Raw genomic sequence first — 14,741 nt, 5'->3', positions numbered from 1 at the left:
CCGCTCTGGCCGTTCGGACACCAGGGCCCCGGAGTCTACCATCTCCCGCCCTCCTCCAAGGGACGTGGAGGCTCCAGTGCCCGCACCTGCAGAGGCCCCTGACCAGGGGGCAGGAGATGCCCAACACCAGGAGCACCTGGAGCAGGACCAACCATTGGACCCCTTGCCACCGGGGGCATCTTCCTCGTCCTCTCCTGATGAGGCCGTAGCGGGCACGTCGTCCATCGGGCCGCCCCCGATAGACCTTCGGGCCCACCAGGACCTACTGCGGCGCATGGCTCGCAATCTGGACCTCCAGGTGGAGGAGGTTGCGGAGGTCCATGACCCGATAGTGCAGATCATCTCAGCGGATGCTCCATCCAGGGTGGCATTACCGCTGGTCCGCACCATCCAGGCCACCGCCACTACTATCTGGCAGACCCCGGCCTCTATTCCACCCACGGCCAGAGGGGTTGAGAGAAAATACTTTGTCCCATCAAAGGATCATGAGTATCTGTACATTCACCCCCAACCGTGCTCACTGGTGGTTTCCTCAGTGAATGCACGGGAGCGCCATGGCCAGCAGGCCGCTGCGCCCAAATCGAAGGACGCTAAGCGCTTCGATTTGTTCGGACGCAAGGTGTATTCGGCTGGCGGACTGCAATTGCGGGCAGCGAACCAGCAGGCGCTACTGAGCCGCTACGGCTTCAATATGTGGTCCTCGATGGGGAAATTTAAAGAACTGGTTCCCCAGGACTCGAGGGACGAGTTTGGGGCCCTGGTAGAGGAGGGCAAGCGGGTGGCATGCACCTCCCTACAGGCGTCCCTCGATATAGCGGACTCGGCCGCTAGGACCCTGGCGTCGGGGATAGCAATGCGCCGAATCTCCTGGCTCCAGGTGTCGGGCTTGCCTCCGGAACTGCAGCAGACCCTGCAGGATCTACCGTTTGAGGGCCAGGGCCTCTTTTCGGAGAAAACAGACTCGAGGCTCCAAAACCTCAAAGACTCCCGGACAATGATGCGCTCCCTGGGGATGCATGTCCCAGGGCCTCAGCGCAGGCCCTTCAGGCCGCAGCCTCAGCGGTTCTACCCTCCCCCGCCTCGTCCAAGACAGGACTTTGCTAGGAGGCGGGGTCGAGGTGGTAGGAGAAGGTCGACCGGCCCTCAACCCGGTCAGAACCAGGGCCAGTCTAGGCCACCTTCAGGGCCTAGACAAGCCTTTTGAAGGTGCGGTCGAGGACGGCACCACGACCGGTACCCAGGATCCGACTCCCCCTTTCCGGGACCGCCTCTCCCGCTTCCACCGTGCTTGGTCCCGTATAACCTCGGACCGTTGGGTCCTTCGCACGGTGGAAAGGGGATACGCCCTCCAGTTTTCCTCGCCCCCCCCCTCCCACTCCCCCTCCCCGTCCCTCTTCAGGGACCCTTCTCACGAGCAACTCCTTACACAGGAGGTTTTTGGGCTCCTCGCTATGGGGGCCATAGAGGAGGTTCCATCGGAGCTAAGGGGCAGGGGATTTTACTCCCGCTACTTCCTGATACCCAAGTCAAAAGGGGGTCTAAGGCCCATCTTAGACTTGCGCGGGCTCAACAAATTCATAGTAAAGTTGAAGTTCCGCATGGTATCATTGGGGACCATCATCCCTTCACTGGATCCTGGAGACTGGTTCGCCGCCCTCGACATGAAGGACGCTTATTTCCACATAGCGATTTATCCGCCTCACAGGCGCTTCCTGCGATTTGTAGTAAACAGGGTGCACTACCAATTCGCAGTCCTTCCCTTCGGCTTGTCCTCGGCTCCCAGGGTGTTCACAAAGTGTCTGGCAGTCGTCGCGGCCTTCCTTCGTCGACAAGGGATACAGCTGTTCCCGTACTTGGACGACTGGCTGGTACGCGGCCGCACCAGAGACCAAGTGCAGGCCCATGTCCACATAGTGACACGCACTTTCCACGAGCTGGGCATTCTACTCAACAGAGAGAAGTCCACTCTAGTACCAACTCAAAGAATAGAGTTCATTGGAGCAATCCTGGACTCCAGACATGCCCGAGCCATCCTGCCAGACAGCCGCTTTCATACCATTTCAAGCGCCATTCAAGGACTCAGGGCCTTTCCAACTACCACCGTAAGGACATGCCTTGCCCTCTTGGGCCACATGGCCTCGTGCACCTACGTAACCAGGCACGCCAGACTGCGACTTCGCCCATTGCAGACTTGGGTGTCATCGGTTTACCGTCCTCATCGAGACGACCTGAGCGTAGTGGTCACGGTTCCGACCGCAGTCTTGGCCTCCCTCACATGGTGGACGGATCGCACTGCGGTCTGTGCAGGAGTACCCTTTCACGCCCCACAGCCCTCCCTCCACCTAGTTACGGACGCTTCATCTCTAGGATGGGGCGCTCACCTGGGGGAGCATCATACCCAAGGCCTGTGGTCGGCGTCCCAACTAGCCCTGCACATCAACGTCCGAGAGCTGATGGCAGTGCGCCTGGCTTGCCAGGCTTTCCTCAACTTCCTACAGGGCCGTTGCGTGCTGATTCTCACCGACAACACCACGGCCATGTTTTACATCAACAAGCAAGGCGGAGCCCGCTCATCTCCCCTATGCCAAGAGGCCATTCGCCTGTGGGACTTTTGCATCGCCCACTCGATACATCTCACGGCGTCATTCCTGCCTGGAGTCCAGAATACGCTGGCAGACCGTCTCAGCAGGTCCTTCCAAACGCACGAGTGGTCGATTCGCCCGGACATCATCTATTCCGTTTTCCAGAGGTGGGGGTTTCCCCAGATCGACCTGTTCGCATCTCGGGCCAACAGGAAGTGCCAGGCATTCTGCTCCCTACACGGTCGAGCCCCGGGCTCTCGGTCGGACGCCTTCCTCATGGCATGGAAAGACCATCTGTTCTACGCCTTTCCCCCATTCCCGCTGGTCCACAGGGTGCTGCTCAAGATCCGCAGGGACCATGCACGGGTAATTCTGGTCGCTCCCGCTTGGCCGAGACAGCACTGGTACACCACACTTCTAGAGCTGTCAGTACAGAGGCCGATCACGCTCCCCTTGAGTCGGGATCTCATCTCTCAGGACCACGGCCGGCTGTGTCACCCCGACCTGCAGTCGCTCCACCTCACGGCGTGGATGCTTCATGGTTGAGTCGCTCAGAGCGGCAATGCTCGCAGGCCGTCCAACAGGTCCTGCTGGGAAGTAGAAAGCCCTCTACGTGGACCACGTATTTAGCCAAGTGGAAGAGGTTCTCCTGCTGGTGTGAGCAACGAGCTACGTCTCCCTCGCAGGCTCCTATCCCCTTGATACTGGAATACCTCCTGTCCCTCAGACAGCAAGGCTTGGCAACATCCTCAATTAGGGTTCACCTCGCCGCTATTTCCGCTTTCCACCCAGGGGAACTCACGTCCTCGGTCTTCTCGAACCCGATGGTCGTTAGATTCCTCAAGGGCTTAGACCGGCTGTACCCACAGCAGCGACAGCCGGTTCCAACGTGGGACCTCAACCTCGTCCTCTCCAGGCTCACAGGGCCTCCGTTTGAACCTTTGGCTACCTGCTCGCTCCTGTACTTATCTTGGAAGACTGCCTTCCTGGTAGCCATCACCTCAGCACGACGCGTCTCGGAACTCAGGGCGCTGACATCCGAGCCCCCTTACACGGTGTTCCACAAGGACAAGGTGCAGCTTCGCCCCCATCCTGCCTTTCTGCCAAAGGTGGTGTCACCTTTCCACGTGAACCAGGATATTTTCCTCCCGGTCTTCCATCCGAAACCTCACGCTACTCGTCAAGACCAGCGTTTACACTCTTTGGACGTACGCAGGGCCCTGGCTTTCTATATTGACCGTACAAAGCCATTTAGGAAGACGACGCAACTCTTCGTTGCGGTGGCCGACCGGATGAAAGGCTCACCGGTCTCTTCTCAGTGCCTATCCACTTGGATCACGTCCTGTATTCGTGCTTGCTACGACCTGGCCGGTGTACCGACGCCACGCCTCACCGCTCATTCCACGAGGGCCCAGGCCTCCTCGACTGCCTTCCTGGCTCAAGTACCGATCCAGGACATTTGTAGAGCTGCAGTGTGGTCATCGGTCCACACATTTGCTACTCACTATGCGCTGGTGCAACAATCCAGAGACGACGCTGCTTTCGGGTCAGCGGTTTTGCACACAGCAATGTCTCACTCCGACCCCGCCACCTAGGTGGGGCTTGGGAGTCACCTAACTGGAATGGATATGAGCAAGCACTCGAAGAAGAAAAGACGGTTACTCACCGTTGTAACTGTTGTTCTTCGAGATGTGTTGCTCATATCCATTCCAAACCCGCCCCCCTTCCCCACTGTCGGAGTAGCCGGCAAGAAGGAACTGAGGGGGCGCTGGGTCGGCTGGGGTATATATCCAGCGCCATAACGGCGCCACTCTAGGGGGCTCCACAGCCGACCCACCGGGTGTTGCTAGGGTAAAAATCTTCCGACGATCGTGCACGCGGCGCGCACACACCTAACTGGAATGGATATGAGCAACACATCTCGAAGAACAACAGTTACAACGGTGAGTAACCGTCTTATCCTCCCCATAATTTCTCATATATTTTAATTCCTTCCCCGACTGGTAAATTGTGGGGGAAAAGGTTTTAATTTTAATTTTCTTTCTTTCTTTTCTTTTTTACTTTGTATTGTCATTTTCATGTAAGTGTTCCATGGAAAATTTTGAGTTTTGTGGGAAACCTGAATTTCCGCCCCTAGTTTACAGCACTGTCAGCTGCTGAGAACCACCAAAAACCTTTGGCCAAACTCTTTTCAGTTTTGTGATGAAAAATGGAATGCTTTCAAGGCAATCAGACCCTTTTCACAAAAATTCACATTTAGTCAAAAACCCAAGTTTCCATCAAAAAATGTTCTGATAGAAAATTTTTGACCAGCCCTACTTGGAGGAATATACAGGTCCACAAACACTTGGGAAGGGGAACATATTATTTCAATGAGACTGAAACACTCACTGCTGATAACATTTAATGGTCCTTTTCCTTCGCTGCACATGGCTTCCCTCTCTCTACAGAGCTCTTTCCAACCTTGATTTTCATAGATTCATAGATTCTAAGGCCAGAAGGATCCACTGTGATAATCTAGTCCGACCTCCTGGAGAACACAGACCAGAGACATGCCCCCAAAATAATTCTTAGAGCAGATCGGTTAGAAAACTATTGCATCTTGATTTAAAAATTGTCAGTGATGGAGAATACCTTATTTCCAGTCTGATTTTGTCTAGCTTCATCTTCCAGCCATTGGATGTTAGACCTTTGTCTGCTAGATTGAACTACCCTTTATTAAGTATTTGTTCCCCAGGTCGGTGCTTATAGACTGGGATCAAGTCACTCTTGACCTTCTCTTTGCTGAGCTAAATAGATTGTGCTCCTTGACTCTATTACTATCAGGCAGGTTTTCTAAACCATTAATCATTCTCGTGGCTCTTCTTTGAACCCTCTCCAATTTTACCTCAATTCCTTTGAAGTGGACTTCTCTGAATGGCCAACAATTTAATCAATGGGGGGAGTGTTCCCTATTGGTGGATGTAATCCTCCTCACATACTCACAAGCCTTTCTGTCTTACTCCCACTTATTTTCCCTTCTGGGACAACTTTTGTATCTCACCCGTTCTTCTATGTTCCAGAGTGAAAGTTTTAAGGCTTCAATTTAGAGAGATGTTGAAGAGAATTGAACACCCAAGTCTGATGAATGTTAATGGGAAGTGGGCATCCAAATCCCTTAAGTTGCTTTGAAAGTCTCAGCTGAAGAACATCAACTGCTATGCCCCTAAAATGGCTCTCAATTGGGGCGAATAGAGGTAGGTTGTCTCTGGCCAGGGCTTCTCCTGAGCAACTGCAGTCTTCCTGAGCTACCGAGAACTTCCTGAGGTCTCTGGGAGCAGACTCCCTGCACAAAGGTCTATGGAGGCTTGAATGGAGAAGTGTAGAGATGTGAAGAGGATACCCTCATCCTTGCAAGCTGCCTTCCTTTATTTCTCCATCACCCACATTGCCAACGTGATTTGTGCTTTCTTTGCCTTTCTGCAGTTCTCCTGAAATCAACCATTTCTTCTTTGATGTCCCCCCTCTGATGGAATTGTCATTTGTACACACCTATTGGAATAAGATTACTGTGTTCACAGGTGCCTTATTCTTTGCAGACACCCCTTTCTTCTCATACTCATCTCTTATATTAAAATAATCTGCACCGTCCTGAAGATGCTGGCAGCTGAGGACAGACACAAGGCTTTCTCCACCTGCTCCTCACACCTCCTTGGTGTGACTCTGTTCCATGGCTCAGGAAGGGTTGTGTATTTACAACCCAAATCAACTGGCTCAATGGACATTGACAAACTCCTCTTCCTTATCTACACAGTTCTTGTTCCAATGCTTAACCCCATCATCTACAGGCTGAGGAACAGAGAAGTGACAGGTGCCATTTGGAAGCTTTTAGATCAAAAATTATTGGGCAAAAGTACATGAGAAGCTCCTTTAGACATGTTCCAAATACCCCGACACATTGTTCATTCTTCTGGGTAATTTACTGAATCTTCCAGACTCATTCCAGTTTCCTCTAGGAAATGTCTGGATTTCTCCTGATAATTTTTTTGCCTCCTTACAGATTTCTGAAAATACTTTACAGATTGCAAAAGACACTGCAAAAAAATAACAACAACATATCAAGCTATGTTCCACATCCCTGAAGAGGCATTCTAGACCCATCAGATTATATTCTAGACCCTGTAGCCGCAGCTCTCTGTGCGGGTGGGGGCGAGGGAAGGGACAGAAGTGAGGAAAACGCTCAATTTGTCATTTAATTTTGGATGCAAATCCCAAGTGCTACCCACCTGCGGCGGGCGCTCCTCCGGCCACGGGGTGGCGCTGCAGCCGCCGCTCGCGGCGTGGGGGTTTGCATGTGTTCTCTCGCCCGCAGGGATCACCACCCCACACCGGCTGTGTGCGCGAAGGCTGCCGGGACGGTGGCATGGCAGCCTGCAGCGGGGCCGCGGACTGGGGTTTGGAGGTTGACATGGAGGATGCGGTGGCCGGAACCGAGAGGAATCTGCGGGGCTCGGGGGTAGCGGTGCTGCTGGGGCAGGAGTCCGGCCGGCCCGCTCCCTGCTGCCCGCACGGTGAGTCGGGGGTAGCGCTGTCCTGAGCCCGGCCTCTGGGAGGGATCCCGGGTGGGGGGCAGAAGGTAGCGGGCTTGTGGGGGAGCTCAGGGGATGGGAAGGGGCTGGGGAGAATGCGGGCGGTTGGAGGGGAGCGGAGGGAGGGAGGTGGGGAGGGTCGGGGAGGAGAAGGAAAGCTGGGGCTGGTTGGAGGGAGCAGAGGCCAGCGGGGATTGATGGGGAGGGAACTCGGGACGGGAAGGGGCTGGGGAGAATGGGGGCTAGTTGGAGCGGAACAGAGCAGAGGGGACTTAGGGAGGGTCGGGGAGGGATGGCCATAAATATATCTCAAATCTAATTCTATAATCCCTTATAACTAGTATTGTAGGAAATGGGAAATTTGCATTTTTTTCTTTTAAATATACTGATCTCAGCCCATTTCTCCTTTAGGTCCTACTCTTCTGTTTGTAAAGATTAGCCAAGGAAAAGAAGAGGGAAGAAGATTTTATGCTTGTTCAGCATGTAGAGATAGGAAAGACTGTAATTTTTTTCAATGGGAAAATGAGAAGGTAAGAAAATACTATTTAAGATATGGTAAATGTTTTTTTTCTTTTGTGTGTATATATATTTGAACTGAAGATTTCTTTTATCTGAGAAGCAATAATATTTACTGTTTCTAAAGTTCCAACTGTTGGATGAAGAGAATGGGCTAAATGGTGAAATATCCCTGCAGCTCTGGGGATCCAGTTTCAAATAGGATTTGCTTTCAAAGGAAGTACAGCTGAGGTTAAATGTCACTCTACCCGAATATTACAAAACACAATATAGTTCTTTGCACCCTTTCCTGATTTGTATGTCTTTGCTCAGACAATTTAAAAAGAATGTTAACTCTTAGTGGAGCTCAGAGAGGATACCTTGCCACTATCTTCCCACTGGACTTGGTGTTATCATTTCTTCACGTTCATGAGTGTGTAACTTATTTCTCTCCAATACTATTCTCAATATATCTGTGCATGATTCAAAACTCACTTCTTAGGGGATGATATTAGCGCAGAAGTTTATTAATCAGGTTCTTAAGCCTTTCACCCCTTGGTCTGCTGTTCAAACCCAGCTGTTTGGAAGTGAGGAAAAGTTGTCTAACTTGAAAACTGTGTGTGATGGCTATACACTGGATTGTGTGGAGTGAAGTGGTGTTGCCAGTGGATAGACATGTGTCCATACAGGAATTATACATACTTTACAAAGCCACTACTATAGGTTCCTTGGTTCCCAGTCCATTAAACTTCCCTGCCTTCCATTGTGTCCTTTAAATAAACTAGTTTTGTCGCTTCTTTGTAGATGTTTTGCAGCTGCATTAAAAAAGTTAAATAAAATCTGACAGGAAATATGAATTTTTTATAGGAATAAAATAAATATTTTTTAAATACTTGGGGAGTGCCAGTCATACTTTCAGGACAGCTACAAGGCCTCGATCCTCCACCTATTGAAGCCAATGGCAAAATTCTCATTGTCGGTGGCAGCACCAGGCTATACTCCTTACAGGGATTAGGATCTCATTTAGACTGTGGCATCCTTTAGCAGTGGTAAATCACTGCAAAAGAACATTTTTGATTTCCCACTCCTGGTTTTATTATTGTAGAAGGATGAAAAGAAGGGAATTTATCCTTTCATAGGATGTTTGAATTCTTCCACGGAATCACCTTCCCAGTATGTTGAATGCTGTCATGATCGCCGCAGGGATTGTGGGAATTCTTCTGAGTAGTAGAATCTTTTGCAGGGATAGTCAGATGCTGAAATAGAAATGTTAGGTCTTCTGGGATTCCATACTTTTTTCAACAGAGAAGTGTGAACTTTTCATATAGCATAGTTAGGTTCACATCTTTGTTTACATTTTCTATATCTACAGGTGTCAGAAGCTAGACTTTCAGCACGAGAAGAAGCTAATAGAAGTTATCAACCCTCTTTGTCACACAGACAGAACGTGGAAAGGTATTGTTACTATGTGCATTTTCATTACTAAATATGAGCATGTAGTTAGTTTAGGTACATCAGATGTACTGATCATCCCTCCATTATACTAATTAAAAATATGAAAAATTACAGACAAGATTTGGGAAAATAAGAACCAGTCAACTATGAAGACAAAATTACATGAAATGTTTCCTTAAATTGTGATCTCTTCAGGGCAGGGACTGTATCTTTGTATGAATGGACAGTGCCTAGCACATTGTGGGCACTAAGGTAATAAAAATAATGTAGGTCAGCAGTAGTAGGAGTTCAAATTAAGTGGTGAATGCAGTTAGAAAATAGTATAAAAATGAAAGCCAATTGCTCGACTAAGTGAGCTGGATAGCACAGCCCAAAGGAAATGTACACTACCGAATATTTCATAAAGGTCTTGCTGTCATCCTACTCCAGAGTTTTTAGAAGAAGTTTTTGCCCCAGCCAAGGGTATTGCTGACCATGTTGCTGCTAGAAGTCTGGAGGGGGCCCAGTGTCTTCAGTTACTAAGGTCATTTGAACCTTTAGCACCAAAAGAACAGGCTTCTACCACTTGAGTTAAAGGAGTGGCTCTTTAGCTAATAGCAGGAATAGGTTCTTCTCTATGTAGACCAGCCTCTGGTGAGATTCACAACACAATTAGCCCCATACTACACCCTTCTCTTGTCAAGTAAGGCTTTTCCCAAGCATGCTGTTGAACATTTTTTTCTTAACCATTAATTGATGGAGGTGCAGTATGTTTGAAATAGTGCTATTTTATTGTTTAAACTTTTATAAAATACTTGGACTAATTTCATACCTTCATTCAATGGTTTGTTTTGTAAAATTGGTTCCTCATTTTATCTTGTATTTGAAGGTATAAGCAGTTTGGTCTATTGCCATTATCAAAAAGGAAATTTTGTCAAGAATGCCAGCAGTTGCTATTGCCCATGGAGTGGGGAAAACACTGTGGCCATCAAGTACTTAGTGATCTCTCCATTGCCCATTTACAAAGGCCCAGTCAACTTTTGTGTCCACTGAAGAATAAGAAGACAAATGCACAGTATTTGTTTGCAGATAGAAGCTGTCAGTTTCTGCTGGACCTTATTATTGCACTAGGATTCAAAAGAGTGCTCTGTGTTGGCACACCAAGGTATGTTAGTGAGCATCAATATGTCTTGCAAGAAATACTTGTTCCTAATTTGCTTAGTCCTTTTCCTTACATGATTGAGTATCTAGTAGAAGGGTTCTCTCCCTCTGTATGTGACATTAAAAGTGCTTTCATGAGCTCTGGTTCGAAGTACTTGGTATTGCCAAAGCAGCTCATGAAGTTCTTATGAAGATGCAGGTAGGGAAGACCTTATAAATATTATAGTGAAGTACCAACAGTCATCTTTCATTAGAAAGTAGAGTTTTGCTGTCTTCCATGGTAGTGGCACTGAAGTGCACTGGGTTTTCCCTTCACACAAGAAGCCTCTTTTTATTTAAAAAAAAAAAAAAAAGTGTTGAGAATTCTGATGGGCTCAACAATCTCCACTGCTTTATAACCTCTGATATTGTGTTTCAGGTAATGGGACATTTCTTTCTAACTTTAAATATTAGTGAAATTCAAAGATTGATCAAACTGAAATCTCCCAAATTCAAGTTATTTCATCTGAAAAATAAGTTTTTTTTCTTTATCTAGATGACTATTTTCTGAAGCACTCATGATATGATATATGATATGTAAAACTGCTTTGCTTTAATTACTTCAGGCTTCATGAGTTGATCCGATTAAAAGTGTCACGAGAACAGGAGTCCAGTGTTAAAAGCCTTCTGCTAGATATTGATTTCAGGTAGGTTTTGCTAAGTGTCTGGGGAACATACACACACTATTTTTTCTGTGTGGTTTATTTTATTTTTAATTTTTACCATCTGTTCTTTTTTCCCCCTAGCCAGGATCCATGAAGTATACTTGTTTTCCAACTAGCTCAGGGATTGGCCAATATAAGTACTTCTGCACTCAGCCTGCCAAGATAATTTGTAATTAAGCAGTCATGGCCCTGTGCTCACAAGTTTTCCCCCTAAATCTTGTTACTAACATGCAGGAATTTATTTATGTTTTCTATTACATTGAAAACTTACTTTACAGGTATTCACAGTTTTATACAGAGGAAGACTTCTGCCACTATAATATGTTTAACCATTATTTCTTTGATGGAGAGGTAAGGGCCAGTCAAATTCCCTGAACATTTTCTCAAAGCTGTGTATGTTGTTCATGTAGAACTTTGTTCAAATTACTGATATGGTCCAAAATATTATAAAATAGTTACCATAATGTAATGCCCAGCAAAATCTATTTTAGATCAAAGAATAGCAGTGTCTATTTCTTCAGTAACATACCGTTATATCCAAGAATAACGGCCTATTTTACTTTAACTACTTTTTAGTTACTTTTTTCTCTTTAATACAAAATAGTTTATCAGTACAAGTTATTTTCTCCAGTCTGAGAAGTGACTTCATAAAAATGGCCCCACCCTTTTCAGCAGATTACTCCCTTTGTGTCTTCAGAGTCCTATCTGCTGGCTACTGCTTTTTACTCCAGTTAGTCTTGCAGATCCAACACCGTGAAGAGGGAGCAAGCTTCCCACTTGTGAATCGCTAACAGAATGTATTATTAAAGTCCCACTGAAGACAATGGGGTTACACTGGTCCACTGAGGGCAGGATTTACTACAAATGTGCAAGATTGAAATATCTCAGCTTGACTCTCTGAAGTGAGGACAAATATGTAGTGTTGACAGTTAGTAAAAACATCTTTTTACAGTTATACTGAGCACTTCTGGTCTGGGAATCATTGAAAAGAAACATGCAACCCCACAATGCCATATTTATAGTCACTTTCCAGAGTACAACTATACTGTAATATAATCTACAAATTTGAGATTGTTTCTGACAATACCTTCATCCAAGTAATTTTACACAATAAATGTTACTGTAGCTACCAGCAGGGGCGGCTCTATGTCTTTTGCCGCCCCAAGCACAGCAGTCAGGCGGCTTTCGGTGGCGCACCTGCGGGCAGTCCGCTGGTCACGCCGAGCACGGAGGTCCGCCGATGCCACGCCTTCGGCGTCCCCGCCACCGAATTACCGCCGAATCCGCGGGACCGGCGGACCTCCCGCAGGCGCGCCACCGAAGGCGGCCTCACTACCGCCCTTACAGCGACCAAGAGGCCGCCCCCCGCGGCTTGCCGCCCCAGGCACGCGCTTGCTGTGCTGGTGCCTGGAGCCGGCCCTGGCTACCAGCTTATAACAACATATCTATAGCTTTTAACGTTAACTCAAAAATAATAAATAAAACTAACATTCAGGAATGAAACTAGCTATTTGAGGTTTCAGTTCCATAATGAACTTTCCTTGCTTTCTTGGTTCAGCTCCAATCCTTTATCATTCTACTAAAGTATTACTGTATCTTAATTAAAAAAAAAAAAAAAAAAAGTGTATTAGGGATAGTTACACCCCGTTGTAGTTTAATTTTTTAACTTATGGGAAGTCTCAAATGATTGGCACTATAGAAATGTATACATAATAGAATAATAAATCATTTGAAGCTATTAAACCACTGTACTTTTTTGGACGTGGTTCATAGGGGAAGGAACAGTACATGATTGTTTAGGATGTAAGTAGAATACTAATCTAGATGTGCAAGGCTATCAGTGGAAATCCAGCTCCAGAATGGAATATTGGTTTCTGAAAGTAATAGATTTGGTAATGGTGTGGAATAAACTGGTGACTTTATCCTAATTTCTAGTGGGGTGGCTATTTAGCATCTGCATTCATAATTTGCTAATTGCTAGCCAAGGGAAAAGAGCAAATATTGAATGGGCATTGGCCTCCATCCCTCCAGGTCTGGGTTAGGACCCAATAAGAAGGGCAGTGTTAGGAAGCTCGAACTGTTGCTATCCTTACTATATCTAGCCTATGAAAAATAAAGGACTCATTTTCAGTGTTCTCAATCTAACAATTTTCACAAACACTAAAAAATTAAAAGGCAATACATATTTTCAGACTTCTAAAAGGAAACTACAAACATATTAAAAAAACTTTTTTTTAATAATGCCTGAAGCTGTCCTTAAACTTTTTGAGCTCTTTTTCTGGAAAGTAACCGATATCTCCTGCAGGCTGCACATGAAATCTGTAGAAAATTCTTGCATCAAGAGGAAGGTGAAGGAGTCATATTGGTGACTGATCCCCCATTTGGAGGTTTGGTGGAGCCCTTGGCTTTTAGTTTCAAAAAGCTGATTGCTACATGGAGAGAGACACAAGAGGAAGGTATTTGTTGCAAGCAAATAAGATAATGGAGTTAATAACTTCATCACCCCGTAATAATAAACTAGTGTTTAAAACGGTACCTGACTCTTGAGTTGATGTACACAAATTTTCATTCTAGTTTCTAAAGATGTAAGACCAATATGCTAAATTAAATGTATGTTGTAACTAATGGTTGAGGTGCTCTTTCAAATATATGACTAATAATGTCCTGACATTGAAACAAATCACTTTCTTTATACAAAGTTTCATATTCTTTTTTTTTTTTTTTTAATTTCTTCTATATTTGTTTTGTGGCTAAGACATTAAATCAATGTCACTTTCACCTATCCTTGGTTGTTGTCTAGGTGGAAGCTAACTACCCAGGTGAATTTACTGATAGGAGCTGGATATAACTATAGTGTCTGGCTAACATTCTGCCCTCTTAATGGAATTGGTTCCATGTGAGCTATTGTCACACACATAACAACTGCATTGAGTGCATAAATATTAGTAAATTTTCATGCAGCTCATTCTGCTTTCCTTATTTAACAAAAAATATATCTGAATCTTTTTATTATTAGATCACAGCAACAAAGAGTTGCCAATTTTTTGGATATTTCCATACTTCTTTGAGTCTCGCATTCTTGAATTTTTCCCAAGTTTCAGTATGATGGATTACCAGGTATGACCAAATCTAATTAATGCTCTTAATACACTACACATATAAGAAATTAAAATGAGCTGGACTGTGGATAATCAGAATACTTTTGTGCAAAAAGCAATTTGTCTTCAACTTCATGCCTTGTTGTGTAGCAGAGCGAACACCACAGCATCTGTCAAGTTATTTCTGTACCTGATGCATATATGCCACATTTATATTGGTGATCTCTCAGATAAACTGTGGAGCAGTGTGATGCCTTTATCAAGCTCCTTTGACACTTCAGCTGTCCTGCTATCCACTAATCCTTCTCACTTGAGATGCTTTTACTATAACAAAGCTTTGGGCTTGCCCACATGGGGTCATTCAGGAAAGTTAATCATTAACTAAGGGTTTGTCTATATTTAAAACGCTACAGCAGCACCGTTGGAGCGCTTCAGCGCAGACGCTCATTACAGTGACGGGAGAGGTTCTCCTGCCACTGTAGTTAATCCACCTCCCCAAGAAATGTTAGCTAGGTCAACAGAACAATTCTTCCATCAACCCAGCTATGTCTCTCAAAGGTGGATTTTTCAGATCCTTGAGCAATGTAAGTTTTCAGCGTAGAACAGCCCTAAGGTCTGAATTTAAAGTGGATTAATTAAACCTCCGTGTGGACATTCTCATTTAGAATTAAAGTGGCCTTAATTCAGTTTAATTTAATT

General features: G+C 46.1%; 1 protein-coding gene across 1 annotated transcript in view; it reads left to right on the top strand.

The window, feature by feature from the left end:
* The first annotated feature begins 6,943 nt into the window (after positions 1-6,943).
* Positions 6,944-14,741, top strand: part of ZCCHC4 (zinc finger CCHC-type containing 4) — a 14,756-nt gene continuing 6,958 nt past the window's right edge. Inside the window, exons 1-8 of the mRNA XM_024213681.2 lie at positions 6,944-7,132; positions 7,562-7,680; positions 9,018-9,100; positions 9,969-10,244; positions 10,846-10,926; positions 11,223-11,295; positions 13,250-13,400; positions 13,961-14,061. Coding sequence (XP_024069449.2) covers positions 6,985-7,132; positions 7,562-7,680; positions 9,018-9,100; positions 9,969-10,244; positions 10,846-10,926; positions 11,223-11,295; positions 13,250-13,400; positions 13,961-14,061 — 1,032 coding nt within the window. The 5' untranslated portion in view covers positions 6,944-6,984. The remainder of the gene's footprint in view (positions 7,133-7,561; positions 7,681-9,017; positions 9,101-9,968; positions 10,245-10,845; positions 10,927-11,222; positions 11,296-13,249; positions 13,401-13,960; positions 14,062-14,741) is intronic.

Source organism: Terrapene carolina, unplaced genomic scaffold (genome assembly GCF_002925995.2).
Source record: "Terrapene carolina triunguis isolate 2854851 unplaced genomic scaffold, T_m_triunguis-2.0 Scaffold66, whole genome shotgun sequence".
Classification (NCBI taxonomy): domain Eukaryota; kingdom Metazoa; phylum Chordata; order Testudines; family Emydidae; genus Terrapene; species Terrapene triunguis.
This window is presented reverse-complemented; position numbering and strand designations above follow the sequence as displayed.